This window comes from Heterocephalus glaber, unplaced genomic scaffold (genome assembly GCF_053883595.1).
Source record: "Heterocephalus glaber isolate CG9 unplaced genomic scaffold, H.glaber_assembly_v1.0 deba00001761, whole genome shotgun sequence".
Lineage (NCBI taxonomy): Eukaryota > Metazoa > Chordata > Mammalia > Rodentia > Bathyergidae > Heterocephalus > Heterocephalus glaber.
The window spans coordinates 3,072,196-3,087,384 of record NW_028258458.1 but is presented as its reverse complement, the minus strand read 5'-3'; the positions used below and the strand labels follow the sequence as shown (position 1 = coordinate 3,087,384).

General features: G+C 62.2%; 1 protein-coding gene across 1 annotated transcript; it reads left to right on the top strand.

Annotated features, from left to right (window-relative positions):
* Positions 1-724: 724 nt before the first annotated feature.
* Positions 725-5,716, top strand: Ccdc124 (coiled-coil domain containing 124). The gene is made up of 5 exons (XM_004873331.4): positions 725-783; positions 2,308-2,476; positions 4,748-4,937; positions 5,069-5,180; positions 5,299-5,716. Exons 2-5 carry the CDS (start codon positions 2,318-2,320, stop codon positions 5,501-5,503), a joined length of 666 nt encoding a protein of 221 aa, XP_004873388.1. The 5' UTR covers positions 725-783; positions 2,308-2,317; the 3' UTR covers positions 5,504-5,716.
* Positions 5,717-15,189: the final 9,473 nt, after the last annotated feature.

The window sequence follows — 15,189 nt, the reverse complement described above, 5'->3', positions numbered from 1 at the left end:
ACATTTCCTTCACTGGAGATCAGCGTTTGGTCTCATCATTGGGTCCATATCTTTTGTTTTTTGTTCTTTGAGACAAAGTCTGGCTATGTAGCCCAAGCTGGCCTCGAACTTGTGGCAATCCTCTTGCCTTAGTCTACACAGTGCCAGGATAACAAGCATGTGCCACCACTCCCAGTGGGTCCACAATCTTGAGAGGTTAAAAGTGATTCAGTTTGCAGTAAAGTCCCCCGAGCCTCAGTTTCCCCACCTGGACACCACAGGCAGTGTTAATATCATGCTCCCTTCTCTCCCCCACCATAAGATTCACAGTGAGGTGCACAGGGTTTGGGCCAGGAGAGCGCTTTCACAGCCTAAAGTGACTACTAAAGGCTGAAAGGAAAGGAGTCCTCCACAACATAGGGATCCACTTCAGGGCATGGACCGCGCGCGCCCCCTAGAGGCCGGGCAACACTTGTCAGACCACGGGTGAAACCGTGGCCGCCATCTTTTTTCTGGGAGCGGCCATCTTGGTAAAGGCAGTGTTCACGATTTTAGCCTTTACCCGCCTTCCTGGTTCCTCGATATATAAATCGGGCGCAGAGAACAAAGGCTTATGAATACCCTCTTTTAAAAGATAAAAAATAGTTGAGAACTTTTCCTTTAAACCCAAGGCCAGCACACCTTTCCTTTACCAAGATGTCGACCACGCTGAAACGTAGGGGAACGCGCGCCGCCCGGAGGACAGTGCGCAGGCTCCGCAGTGACGTCAGGGAGGCGCGACCGAGCGGGCGCTGGGGGAAGGAGGTAGGAGCGGCCGCGGCGCGGGCGGAGCCCGGGTGTGGGGTCTGGCGGGCGGCGGGGGTGCCTGGCTTTGGGATCGATCCCGGCGCAGCCCGGGGCGGGGCGGTCCGGAACGCGGCCGCTTCTGGCGCCCACTGTCGACAGCTTCCAGGGAGGCTGTGCCCATTTCCCGAACCTGAGGTCTGAAGTCCTGGGAGACGGCGCCGTTTGGGAGGCCATGGAGCCCGCACCGCCCCAGAGCGGCTTCCGGTGCTGGACAAGCGCGGGGCGGGGACCTGTGGGCAGCGGGAGGGCTGCTCGGAGGAGGCAGCCTTGCGCCTTGTCCCGGGCTCTTCCCTCTGCCTAGAGATCGCTTTGTCAGAGACCCTCCGCGGGACCCTTGCCTGCCCCCCACTCCTTCCCGCTGCATCTGTCAATCACAGGCGTGGGCCCCGCCCCTGATGGCTCCACCACTTCCACCACCCCTTCTCCAGCCTGCTCCTGTACCCCGCTGCGGGCTCAAATCTTCCCACCCGGGCGCGGTACTGGGGATTGAACTCAGGACCTTCGCACTGAGCTGCATCCCAGACCTTTTTTTGAGACAGGGTCTCACTAAGTTGCCTGAGCTGGGGTCAAACTTGTGATCCACCTACCTCAGCCAGCCTGGGGAACTTAGTGAGACACTGTCTCAAATAGAATAAAAAGGGCTGGCGGTGTAGCTCATGTAAAGGCCCTGGAGTCAATCCTCAGTACAGAAAAAAGCCGACTAGGTGTCTTACCCAACAGAAATAGATTTTTGTCACAGTTCTAGACGTTGGGAAATTCAAGAGCAAGGTGGCTGCTAGTTGAGTTCATGGTGAGAGTTCTCGCCCTGCCATGTAGATAGCACCTTCTCATTCCCAGCCTGACGGGAAGATGGACCTTCGTCAAATAATCATAAATGAGGGGCCGGGGATTTAGCTCAGTGGTTTCGCCTCCTGCTGCGCAAGCACAAGGACCCGAGTTCTATCCCTAGTACTAAAAAAAAAAAATCATAAATGAAACGAACACAGTCACCCACAGTAACTCGAAGAGGTTTGTGGTGTGAATCAGGAATCTCCAGGGTCTCAGGGAGGGCTTCCTGGAGGTGGCGACATTTGATCAGGGCCCCCGAAGTTTACTAGGAAAAAAGCCAAAGCCCACAGGGGGCGGGTTGCAGAGCAGGTGCCAAGGTCCTGTGGTGTGAACCTGCGTGGCGCGCGGTCAGCCTTTGGTGCAGAGACTGAGGCAGAGCGGGGGTCAGGCTCATGTGACCACATCCCACCTGGGGGGCTGGAATCGCCCCACGTCTCAGATGAGGAACCCGAGGCTCAAGGTGCACCGAGAGCTGGGCGTGGTGGCACATACCTGTCATCCCAGCGCTTCAGAGGCTGAGACAGGAGGATCACCGAGATCTCAAGGCCAGCTTGGGCTACGTAGGAGACACTGACGTATCGGGAATCTAACCCTGCCGTCACGGCGGCCCCTCCACCCGACCGACTCACACACATACACACAACACCCCCGCAGCTGCTGAGGGATGCCCAAGAAGTTCCAGGGCGAGAATACCAAGTCGGCGGCAGCCCGGGCGCGCAGGGCTGAGGCTAAGGCTGCGGCCGATGCCCGGAAGCAGAAGGAGCTGGAGGATGCGTACTGGAGGGATGAGGACAAACACGTCATGAGGAAGGAGCAACGCAAGGTGAGCCGCGGGCAGGCTCTGGCTATGCAAAGCCCCTGGGGCGCGGGGATCCCACGCACATGCTTCGTGTCTTTGGAGAAGTACTGGGGTTGGGCTGGAGGCATGTTTGGTTGTCACCTTGTGCCGGTGCTGTTGGCATCCAGGAAAGAGCGACCAGCAGCAGCATGGCCCAAACCTGCTGTGAGATCCGGCTCGCTGACAGGCTCTGCAGCACGGCCTTCTCGCGCCCGGCCCGGTGTTCACCGCAGCGCCCAGCAGATGGCGCCCGCGACCCGCCTTGCCCGCAGCTCCAGTCCCCGGCCTGGGACCCCATAACCCTGTCCTGCCTATATTCGTGAATCCTCAGTGTCGCCAGCTCTCAACCACGCTGCACTGGATACCGGGGACATTTTTACATTGTTTTTTTTTTTAATTTTTAAAATTTTGTTGTTTTTTGGGGACAGGATCTCGCTATATAGTTCACGCTGTCCTTGAACTCACTATGTAGTCCCAGGCTAGCCTTGACCTCGAGGCGATCCTCCTGCCTCAGCCTCCTGAGTGCTGGGGTTATAGGCATGCACCACTAGGTTTGGCTCTTTATTTGTTTGTTTTGGGGTTTTTTTGGTACCGGGGATTGAACTCCAGGAACTTGCACTTGCGAGGCAGTGGAACCACTGAGCTAAATCCCCGGCCCTGTTTGTTTTGGTTTTTGAGACTGGTCTCACTTTGTAGCCCAGGTTGGCCTCAGACTTACAGGGATCAGGCCAGGGATTTAGCTCAGTGGTTTCACTGCCTGCTGCGCAAGCTCAAGGACCGGAGTTCAATCCCCGGTACCAAAAAAAAAAAAAAAAAAAAGAATACAGGTTTAAGTGGGGTGTAGTGGTGCATGCCTGTGATCCCAGCAACTGGGGAGGCTGAGGCAGGAGGATCACAAGATGAAGCCCAAGGTGCCACTTACCAAGCCCCTGTGGGGTGTGACTCGGTGGAGGAACACTTGCCTAGCATACCCGGTGCCCGGGCTCCATCCCCAGCGCCACAGAGCAAACACTTAAGTCTGGCTCCGCTCAGGCTCTGGGGCTTCAGAGCCTACCGTGGAGGTGGCAGCCCCGGCCGGGGCTCTGTGCGGCATAGTGACGGCCTCTCAGGTGCCAGCTCGGGTCACCATCAAGTCACTCATGCCAACACTGGCCTCACCCTCAGTACCCATGGGACCCGGGCCTCAGCAGCCCTCCTGGGGCAAGTTCCCACCACAGGAACTTCAGGGACATTTGTCCAGCACCCTCTCCTGTGTTCACAGCCTTGCTGTGCACCCAGCAGGCCCTGGAAGGCAGCATCCCCCCTCTGCCTGGCCCCCGCCCCGGGACAAGGGAGCTCATGAGACCTGGGCAAAACTTCGGGGTGCAAGCATGCTGTGGGGAAGGGCAGGGCAGGAGCAGGGGGGTACTTCAGCAGGCCAGGGGGTGGGCGGGGCTCTCCAGGCTGAGAATTGCCTTGCAAAGGCCCTGGGGCATGGTGGTGTTGGCGGCAAGTGCTGTGCTACATGCACGGTCCTGTGTGGGTCTGGAGCCTCAGGAGGCTGTTGGCTCTGACGGAGAAACTGAGGCTCGGGGTCCAGGGGCCCTGCCTAAGGTGCCTGGTGGCTGCCTTCAAAGACATCGACTCTAACACCCCCTTCCTCCGGTAGGAGTCAGGCATGGGGTCCCCCTCCCAGAACTCTGTTCCTCCAGGTCAGGAACAGACAGCAGAGTCCCGGGCAGGGGTCCCCAGGGGCGGGGCAGTGCCGAGCCTGTGGCCGTGCTGTGCAGGACCCAGAGCCCACCCTGTGGGTGGCAGCGGTAGCTGAGGACAAGCCCAGAGGCCTGTTGAACCCTCCTCACCGGCACCAGGGCTTCCCTGGAGGTCCTGTGGGCTTGCACCCCAGTCTCAGTGGTGCTGGGTAGGGGCCAGTGGGACAGTGTACCCCTGGACTCCCCAGTGCTTGGATCCAAAGCTGACCCCTCCCTATGTCCCTGGGGCTCCTACATCCCTGCCCCTCCAGCCACACCAGCGCCCAAGCTGCCCCGAGTCTGTGGTTCCTGCCCCAGGACCTCTGCACCCACCATGCCCTGCCCGGAGGCACCCCTGGATCTCACCTGGCCAGCTCTGCTCTGGCCCAGGTGTCACTTCGAAAGCCGCCCGCCCGCCCTGCCAGAGGTTCCCCGGATGTTCCCCTGTGCCCCGCGCCGGCAGGGGTCTGACGCGCCAGGGCTGCGGGGTACGGCGCTGTCCCTAGCCGCCCTGACTCGCCCGCAGGAAGAGAAGGAGAAGCGGCGCCTGGAGCAGCTGGAGCGCAAGAAGGAGACGCAGCGCCTGCTGGAGGAGGAGGACTTGAAGCTCAAGAGCGGGAAGGCGGCCCGGGCGCCGGCCCCCGGCAAGGTCACACGCGCGCAGATCGAGGGGTCGCTGCGCCGCGAGCACCCGCAGCGCGAGGCCCCGGAGCCAGGTGGGCGCCAGCCGACCGCGGGGGGCGGGGGGGGACAGACCAGGGGGCGGCCCCTGCACCTTCCCCCGGAACCCTGTGCCTCTGCTGACTCTCTGTCACCCCCCACCCCGGTCGCTGCCTGCCCCCGACAGAGAAAGCCAGGAGCCACCTAGAGGTGCCGCTGGAGGAGAACGTGAACCGCCGCGTGCAGGAGGAGGGCAGCGTGGAGGCGCGCACCATCGAGGAAGCCATCGCCGTGCTCAGGTACGGGGCGGGGCTAGGATGTGGGTGGGAGCGAGACCTCCAGAATGGGGGTACGGCCTCGGGGGCGGGGCCTGGGGCCGGGGCTCGGCCGTGCTGATGCGCCCCCTGTCGGCTGCAGTGTGGCGGAGGAGGCCGACCGGCACCCCGAGCGCCGGATGCGGGCGGCCTTCACAGCCTTCGAGGAGGCCCAGCTGCCCCGACTCAAGCAGGAGAACCCCAACATGCGGCTGTCGCAGCTGAAGCAGCTGCTGAAGAAGGAATGGCTGCGCTCCCCGGAGAACCCCATGAACCAGCGGGCCTTGCCCTTCAATGCTCCCAAGTGAGACCAGAACTGGGGGCGCCGCCCCTCTCCTCGGGCCAGGCCGACACCCTGTTCGTCCTCCCGCTGGCTCGGCCACCAGGATCGCAGAGCAGTGCGGGACCCCGGCGCCATCACCGCCACCTCGGGACAGAGGGTCCCCTCCCTCCTCGGCGACACCGCGCGTTCGTTCGTGCCCAGGCCTGAGCGCCCAATAAAGGCAGGCGAGGCTGCGCGAGGCCTGTATGCCCTTGATGCCTATGGGGGAGGGGCAGGCCCGCCTTGCGCTGGCTCAGAAGCGCTTGCGCAGCCCTGGGGTGCACAGCGCTTGGCGCGCAGCCAGCAGGGGCCCTCATTAAACCTGCCAGCGGAGGCCCGAGTGGAAAGGAGCCGTTCCGTCCAGACTGGGCTCGAGGGCAGTGGTCCGAACGTCTGCAGCGCTTAGCGGGCGGCTGGGGCACAGGGCAAAGCAGCTCCCGGCGCCGCAGATGCCATCGCGTGAAGGAAGGGCTGTGTTGAGCACCTGCTGGGTGCCAGGCCTGGGAGAGTCCTGCGATTGAGCCCACCCATGATGGGCAAGTTGAGGCGCAAGGGTCGAGAGCAGGTTGAATCACTCACCAGGTCGCCCCTACAGCTCCCACCCGGGTGGCACCCCCTCTCTCCGCCCTGCCCTGCCCCTCAGTTCCTTCTCCCGCCTCCTTGTCCACAGAATCTCAGACACAGCCAGCTGAACTCCCTCTGCCCTTTTGCTTCTTCTGGCAAAAAGATTGCAGCCTTTAATTCCAGCTACTCTGGAGGCTGAGGCAGGAGAATCGCAAATTTGAGGCCCACCTGGGCAACATATCAAGACACCTCCCCCAAAAGGGCAGGGGTTGTAGTGCATAGTGCAGCCAGTACTGAATTTAGCCCTCAGAATAAAGGAAAGAAGAAAGATGGGTGAATGTAGACCCCACAGACGCCCCCAGTTTTGAGGTGTCGAGGCTGGGCTCTAGTGGAGGTAGGGGAAGGCCTCCTGTGGGAGGGGCGCTGAAGGATGCATAGGAGTTCTTCACCCAGGCAAGCCTCAGGAGTGGCAGAAGGAGCCCTACTGGCAAAGACCTGGCTGTCACCCTCTGTGCAAGGAAGAAGAGCCATTGATGATTGGAGACAGCTGAACATGTGAGGATCGGGCTGAGCATGAGGCTGGGGTGCAGCCCAGTGTGAGCGCTTGTGAGCATGTGCGGGCCTGGGTTCATCCCTAACACTGAGGGGAAAAAAACTACCCAAAGTAGGTGAAGCACAGGCTCGGTTTGGAGGTTGCTCAGGTGGTGTACACAGGAGAGAAGCACCCCACACAAGCTTTCCGGGAAGGTAGGGCACCAAGGAGCACACGTGGGGCCACCGGCTGCTGGGCTCTGTCCACACAAGCGCCGCAGCACCGTGCTGAACCTGCCGCAGCCCCTGGCGAATGGAACCTCGTTACAGACAGGGAGAGTAAGGCTGCCTGTGTCCCCCAGCTGGCGGAGCGCTCAGAGCTGCGGGGAAAGGAACATCATGGTACGCAGCCAGGCCTCCCACCTCTGCCTCTTCGAAGGCCTCGGGCACGGGCCTCGGGGGTCTAAACCTCAGTTTCCTCCCCTATAAAATGGGACTAAAGACAGTGCCCAAGTCGGGCGTGGTGGTGCACGCCCAACATCCCAGCACTCAGGAGGATGAGGCAGGAGGATCGCGAGAGTTCGAGGCCAGTTTGGGCTACATAGCGAGACTCTGCCCCCCCCCCAAGTGCCCAACCCTAGATGGTGTGGAGAACCGCGACCTGGCGCCTGGAAAGAGCAGGTCCCCAAGAAGGGTTTGGCGAGGAGCCTCCCACGTGCGCGAGTTGGGATCCTGGTGGCGGGGAGGAGGGGAGGTGATCAGTGTGAATCGACTTCAGAAGCGGCCAAGCGAAACGAGGAGCGGGCATAGCGCGGGGCTGTGGGAGCCAAGGCGGTTTCGGGAGGGAGGGAACCGCTCGAGGCAAGGTCTCCAGAAGCCTGTGAAAGCGCTGGCCAGGATGAAGGTAATAGGCCCGGAGCCGGAGGATCGCTGTCAACCCTCAACAACTAAAGACAAAGATAACACATTTGCTCCTTTTTACACAAAAGACCTTTCTCGAACCGGCCACGCCCCTACGGGAATCCCGAGTGTGCGCAAGCGCGCCAGCAGCAGGGAATCCCCGGCTTCAGGAGAGGGCGTGAAAGGGGAGCTCCGTGCTCTCCCAGCTCGCGTTGCCAGGACGACCGGATGGGGCCGCGAAGCCTCTGGTCGCTCACTGCGCTTGCGTCAAGGTTGCGGGTCTCCGGCGCCAGGGCTTCCCCCTCGCGCGCCGGAGCGGGAGAAGCGGGGCGCATGCGCGGACCCCCACCGGTCTCCCCCTTCACCTGCGGGGCCAGGGAATCCTCTCCCGCCACAGTGCGCAGTGGAGGCGGGGCGGGGAAACCGGCTCAAACCGGAGTGGGGTTCGCGAAGGGGTGGCAGAGGAGGGAGCACGAGCGGGGTCTTCCCGGGGTTCCCGCTCCGGCCCCCACCGTCGCCTTGACAACCAGGCGCGCGGGCCGCAGTGCGGGGGCGGAGGCGGCCTCGGGAAAGCCGGCGGCTGTGCGCGTGCGCGGGGCTGCGACCAGCGGCCGGGGTTCCCCTCGTGCGCCGAAGGGACCCCGGGGAAGGCGGAGGAGCGGGGAGGGCACGGGGCGCGAGTGGCCGGGAAGATGAAGAGTGCGGTGGAGGTGGGGAGAGAACAAAGGCGGGGACAGCAGGGGGAGGGGACTGGGGCGAGGGAAGCTGTTCGAGGCGGAGAGGGACAAAGAGCCCTAGGCGGGGACGGGGCGGGGGGTGGGGGCCCCTAGGAGGCTGGGCACCTGCGGCTCCTCCTCCCCCCAGCACCTCGGCCTGCGGGGCCGGAGAGCGGGAGCCCTGGGTCCCGGCTTCAGGTCTGCAGGTCTCAGAAATGGACTCTAAAGAAAGAAATTACAGGGCTCCCATTTAAACTTGGTTTTTAGTTGAGGGATTCTGCGCCCCTCACTTCCCGTCTCCCGGTCCCTGAACGCAGCCCGAGGCGAACACACACACACAAGCAGGCACCCGGGACCTCAGGGCTCTGCGCCTCCCGCGCCGGGGGCCCTGCCCCCCTCCAGCCCTGCTCGCGGAAGCACCGGGCGCGCAGTGGGAGCCGGGGAGGGACGGTTCGTGTCTGCGCGGACAGCCGCATCCTCGTTCCAGGGGGCGCACACCCTGTCTGGCCTTTGTCTCTTTCAACAAAGCAATTTCCCTTTCATCCTTCCCACGGATTTCAGAAAGTGGGAGATAATAAAACACCGCGGAAAGCTAATAAAGGGGAAAGGGCAGCCCCCGCGGGACCCCGGCCCTGAGCCGCCCCCAAGCGCTGCCCGGAACACTTCACGCTTCTCTGCTTTTCTTCCTCTCCCATCGAAACTGCCCCCTCCAGCCTGGCTCAGCGGCCGGGACGCGGTCCCCGTGGACCGTTTTCCCAGCCGAAGACACTACACGGGCTTAGCCGCCTCGGTAGGGAACGTGCGGCCCTGGCTCGGAGTGGGGCTGTGCCAGTCCCCAGCCCTCCGGGTCGGCCCTGCGCCCCTTCGCAGCGTGACCCTGAGGTCCTCGTGTCCTGGGCAGGCGGGGGATGAAGCGGTGATCAGATCACCCCGGGGTTGGGAGCAGCGAGAAAACCGGGGCGACGCGCCCGCAGCAGGGGCCCTTTCCGCAGGCCTTTGGACGGGGCAGAGACGGGAACGGGGTGGGGAGACCCGGAAAGGGCCGCAGGCGCCGGGACACGAGATGGGCGTGGCCGGGTGGCTCTGTAGGGTGCCGGGCCTGGCGCACCGGGTGGGAGGCAGGGATTGTTGGTGCCTGGGGAAACTCAGGGTCCTCCCCAGGGTACGGCGTATGAGAGAGGGAGAGGAGGACGGCTTGCAGGACAGGGATGTGACCGTCACAGGGACAAAATTGGGCCACGGAGAAGGGACAGAGCAGACAGAACTAGCTTTGGGACAGGGGAGGGATCGGAGGTCCATTTGGGGGTCCTCAGGGTGGAAGGGGACCCCTCAAGGATCGGAGAGCCCTGGTCCCCTCGTCCTCCTGACTTTTTCGGGTGTCTGATGTCACCCCCGACATGCTGGGCGGCGCCCCGGGTCTCCTGATCTCTGCCCGGGGCGCCCCTCTTTGTTCCCCATCCCTGCGCGCCAGTCACGGCCACGCCGGCGGCGCCCCGAGCGCGTGCGGCTCGCACGAGGGGAGGGGTCCCCGCCTCTTCTCTCGCCATCGGGGTCCCCGCCCCGCCCGCTCGAGAAATCCCCCCACCCACCCCCCGCCCCGGGAGCCCGGAGCCGTTCACGGCGGCTCTGGGCTGGGGCCCAGGAGGGGGAAGCTATTTTTAGAATATTTGGAAGAAAAGAGGGAAAAAAAAAAAAAATGATGGAGGCACTCGGGAGCCTCCCGGCTGCCAGGAGGAAAGCCCTCCGCCCCAGGCCGCCGAAGAAGGTGGGTGGGCGTTCAGGCGCGGGGCGGGGGCTGCAGGGGGTCCTGGGGGGCGCCCCGCTTGGGGACGGCAGCCCATAGAGCTGTCTTTGGTGGGCCCTGCTCAGACAGGAATCTGGGCAGCCAAGGTCGCCACCACGGTTTCTGCGGTCCCGCAGCCCCTGGTGACCCGCACCCCAGGAGCCGCATTGCTGTCCCTCGGCCCGGTGACCTTCAGCAGGGTCCCGCCCGCCTCCGCCTCGGCGCTCGGAGCAGCCCTGTATTGCGCAGGAGGAGGGGGCGTCCTCGGGCCAGCGAGGAGGCGGAGAAGTTTCTGTGCTTTGTTTCCTGGCCATCAGGCTCCCCCTGCCTCACGGGACCCTCCAGCCTGGGCGCCGTCACCAGCAGCCCTGAGCCTCCGGGCTCCGGAATCTCCTCTGGTGCCCAGGGCGCGCTGGGCTGGGCCGGGCCGGGCCAGGCTGGGCTGGGCAGGGTGGGTGGGGACCCTGATTTCCAGCCTCTCCCTGGGCTCCGCCTCCTCCCTGAAGGCCAGATCAGCCCGGAGCATGGGACAGCGTCCTCCGTGCCGCCCAGTCGCTGCGCCCCGCCGGAGGCTCAGCTCTCCTGACCTCAGTTTCCCCAGTTGTAAATCGAGCGCCTGAGTCGGCAACCGCAGAGACACGCCCAGCCGGGGAGCCTCTCAGATTAGCTGTCACGGCCCTGGAGGAGCCGGGCGGGACGGAGGGGCTTCCCCTCCCCTCCCCTCCCCTCCTCTCCCTGCGCGGTCGCCGCCTCCTTCCCGTGCGCTCAGCCCTGTGCTCCGCGGCTGGCGCCTCCGGGTGAGTGGACAGCGGCGGGAGCGCGGGCGGGGTCCCAGCCTGATCCCCTCCATCTCGTGGGCGGGGGTGCCTGTGTCCCTTGTGTCCCGGGCTGGGGACCCCACCTGCATCCCCAGGAGGAGGGGGTTCCCTCGGCGGGGCTGGGGACGCTGAGCGAGGAGGGCGGGGACCTGGGGACTCCCCTTAGTGGGGGCTGGGGCCCCACTGCCCGTGCGCCCTCCCTGTCTCCTCGGCGTGCCGGGGATTCCCTGGGCTGCCCCTCCGCGGAGAGGGGGGAACCCCCACCCGCCGGGCACCGTGCAGCCTCCACACCGTTCTCCGCACCCCTCGGGACAGGAGGGCGGCCGACGCCCCAGAGGGTGGCCCCAGGCCAAGGTCACGCAGGGCAGTGGGGTAGGGGCGCGACAGGGGTGGGGCTGGTGGGGGGCTCTGGGGGGGCTGCTGCCTGCCTCTGGGGCTCAGTGTGGGAGGCCCCGGTCCTGGGGTCATCGTCAGCCTCCCCCCCCCCCGGCTCTCAGCCCCTACCTTTGCTTGTCCCCTCCCAGGGCCCCTTCCTCCCTCAGCCTCCCGGGGCCGCCGACCTCGCAGAGGGAATCCTGGAGGGATAGGGCGGGAGGAAGGAGCCGCCCAGGCCGAGTCTCGACGCTTGACCTTGGGGCTGCTCCGAGGGCCCCCAGCCTGGGTCCCAGCCGTGCTGCTCAAGTTCACGGCCGGGCTTCCCCTCCCGGCGGGCACTGGGAGAGGAACTGGGGGGGACCCGGGGGCAGCGTGCCCGGCGTCCAGCGGGGAGGTGGGGAGCGGCCCCTTCCGCAGGGCTCGCCCAGGGCCTCGGAGACAGCGCGGGTCTAAGTTCCCAGCGCCCAAGGTGACCCCCTGTCGCGGAGCGCTGCCCTCCAGCCCCTCACACCCCGTCTCCGTCTCCGGTGCGCAGGTGTTCAGAGAAGACCCGGCGGGACTGAAGGGCGCAGGCCTGGGGCAGCAGCTCGGCCAGGAGACCCCTGTGCTCCAGGGTAAGTGACGCCACGAGAGTCGCACAGAAAGCCTGCTGGTTGAGGGAGAAAGCGCCAGGTTGTGTGGTGATAATAGCCATGCTCATAGCGGCAGCGGTGGGTCTCAGGAGCCCCTGGGGGGTCGGGCCCTCCCTTTCTTCTGTCACAGGACACTCAGAGGGCAGCCGGACCTGCCCAGCATCACACAGCCAGGGGGGCAGAGTCAAATCAGGGTGGCAAGACCCACATCCGGCTCCTCTACTCCTGTCCTGGTGAACGCTGGCTGACCTCTGCAATAAGCTAGGAGCTGACCGTGGGAAAGTAGTGGTCAGTTAGTCGGTCGACAAACACTGAGCACCTAGATACTGTGTGCCGATCCCTGGGCTGGGTTCTAGGAATATACCAAGGACTGAGACAGGTCCAGGTCGGCCCTGTGGGGTTTCTTGGGACACCAGTTAAGAAAGTGATGTGACGGGAAGGAAAATAGAACACAGTGATGTGTTAGAGAATGACCGGGGGAGGCCAGGCTGAAGGCGAACACCTATAATCCCAGCCACCCTGGAGGCTGAGGCAGGAGAATCCCAAGTTCCAGACATCTCCATCTGGGCAACTTAGCAAGGCCCTGTTTCAAAACTTAAAAGCCAGGGAGCTCCTGGTAGAACGCTTGGCTAACATCGTGAGTCCCAGGGTTCCTGTTCCACTACTGGAAATGGACAAAAAATAAGAAATAAAAATAATAAGGAGGAGAAGGTAGAGTCTGCCAAGCCAGCAGAGCCCCTCCAGGGAGCCGACCATGAGCCAGGACCTGAAGGGAAGCCACCCGAGATGGGGGGAGGGGAGCAGCATGCACAAAGTTCCTGTGGTTGGAACAAGCCTGGCTTTTTCTCTTTTTCCTTTTTTCTTTTTCTTGTGGTACTTTGGGTTGAACCCAGGGCCTTTGCACTGAGCTGCATCCCCACACACACACACCCTTTTCCTTTTTCTTTCTTTTTTTCTTTCTTTTTTTTTGGTACTGAGGATTGAACACATGACCTTGCACTTGTGAGGCAGGTGTGGTGTCACTGAGCTAAATCCCTGGCCCTTTTTTTTTCTTTATTTTTTATTTTGAGACAAGGTTTTCTGCCAATTCACTAAATTCCCCAGGCTGGACTCAAACTTGGAATCCTCCTGCCTCGGCCTCCCAGAGTGCTGGGATCACAGGCGTGCGCCACTGTACTCATTTGAGTCTGGCCTGCATGAGGATGCTGAGGATGCCAGTGCAGCTGGAACAGTGAAGCAGGGGAAGAGAGGGGCTGCAGAAGGAGTGGAGAGGCTGGCTGGGAGGGGGCTTGGGAGCGGGGTGACAGGCAGTGGGGTGCCACAGCGGTTCCAGAGCAGGGAGAGGAGCGGTGTGGTTTGTGATGTTCAGAGGCCTCAGTGGCTGTCGTGGAGGTCAGGGACCATCAGGGCAAGAGTGGCAGAGGCCGCAGTGGCAGAGGCGGCAGCCGGAGGAGCTGGCTGGGCTGGGTCCAGGATAGGATCTCAGCAATGAGGTATGGGTGAGGCTGGGCACTGTGGCCGGGGTTCTGCAGCGCGTGGAAGGGCTGTGCAGGGACAGAAGGCTGTGCCTGGGAGGACCCTGGAGGGGATTGCAGTGGCCACAGCCACAGCTGTGCAGGGTCCCAATGTCCACATGCTGCCGGGCCACCAGGAGTCACTGGGCACTCAGAATTGGGGCTATAAGCAGGGCATGGTGCACACGCCTGGAATCCCAGCACTCAGGAGGCTGAGGCAGGAGTTGGAGTTGGAGGCCAGCCTGGGGTACACCTCGAGACTGTCTCAAAAGCAAAAACCAGAAAGAGATAAACAAGTGAGCAGCTAAGTGACTGCCCTCAGGTGGCTTGAAACAATGGAAGTGTGTCCTCTTGTGCTGGAGGCTGGAAGCCCAAGAGCCATTTCCCCTTTGCAGCCCCTGTAGATCCCTGGCTCTCTCTCACCTCCGGGGCTCGGGACTCGGTGGTGCTGGGCCTTGATTTTCACCGGGCCTTCTCCCAGTGCCTCTGTGCTGTCACATGGCTTTCCTGTACAGACACCCTAGCCAGGCACAGTGCTGCACACCTATCTGCCCCACTACTGGGGAGGCTGAGGCAGGAGGATTCCAAATTCAAGGCCAGACTGGGCAACTTAGGGCCAACTTGTCTCAAAAAAGGAAAAAGGGGGGCCAGGCTTTTAGCTCAGTGGTTCCACCACCTGCCTCGCAAGTACAAGGTCCCGAGTTCGATCCCTGTTACCAAAAGAAAAAAGAAAAAAGGGCTTGGGATTCAATCTCCAGTACTGCACAAAAAAGAGAAAAAAAGAAGCCCCTTGTAAGATTAGAGCCTACCCTATCCACTGTAATTTTTGTTTTTGTTTTGTTTTTTGAGACAGGATCTTGCTATATAGTCCAGGCTGGCCTTGATCTCACAGCGATCCTGCTGCCTCAGCCTCCTGAGTGCTGGGATGGCAGGCGTGCACCACCAAGCCCTGCCTGGCTTGATCTCTTAATTTAGCTCTATCTGCAAAGACCCTGTTTCCAAACAAGATCCCATTCTGCAGCTCTGTGGGGACACCTCAAATTGGGGGGGCTGCTATTCAAACCAGCCATGTAACAGGACACCACGTTTCAGAGTCAAGTGTTTGTCCTCGGGGCAGGAGAGGTGGCCCGGGGTGTCCCAGCCCAAGTGTGCAGAGAGAGGGGAACCAGATGTCTCCTCAGCCTGCAGTCACAGGCAGCTCAGGGCCACTGCGGCGATGACACTCCCTATGTGCACTTCAGGCCAGCACCCTGGTCCTCCTGCACACCCTCCCATCCTGCCTCAGGGCCTTTGCACTTGCAGCTCCCTCTACCTGGTGCTCCCTCCCTTTGAGAAGTTCGCTATGTATTTATTTATTCTGTGGCACTGGAAGTTGAACCCAGGGCCTTTGAATTGAACTACATCTTCAGCCTTTCATTTATTTATTTATTTTGAGCCACAGTCTCAGTCACTAAATAGCCCCAGCAAGGCTCCAACTTGGGATCCTCCTGCCCCAGCCTCCTGAGTGCTGAGATTACAGGCATGCACCACCACACCTGGCTAATGTTTCCTGTCCGTAGAGTCTGCCCCTGACTACCCTAGCTAAAAACCTCCATCCCTGGTCCTCTTTCTCTTGACCTCCTTTTCTCTTGAATTGTTTTTAAAATTTTTTTGTGGTTCCGGAGTGGAACCCAGGGCCTCACATTGCACAAACTGCACCCCAATCCCTCATTTTTTGAGGGGTACCGGGGATCAAACTTGGGACCTTGAGCTTGCAAGGCAGGCGCCGGAACCACTGAGCTAAATCCCCAGCCCCCCAGTCCCTCATTTTGAGAAGGTTGTCCCCTCCTCAAGGAAGCC

Excerpts from the sequence above, each read along its gene's own strand:
- Ccdc124 (XM_004873331.4), top strand. The coding sequence starts at position 2,318 with ATGCCCAAGAAGTTCCAGGGCGAGAATACCAAGTCGGCGGCAGCCCGG. Across the intron at positions 2,477-4,747 it reads TGAGGAAGGAGCAACGCAAG|GAAGAGAAGGAGAAGCGGCG; the intron begins GTGAGCCGCGGG and ends ACTCGCCCGCAG. Across the intron at positions 5,181-5,298 it reads GAAGCCATCGCCGTGCTCAG|TGTGGCGGAGGAGGCCGACC; the intron begins GTACGGGGCGGG and ends TGTCGGCTGCAG.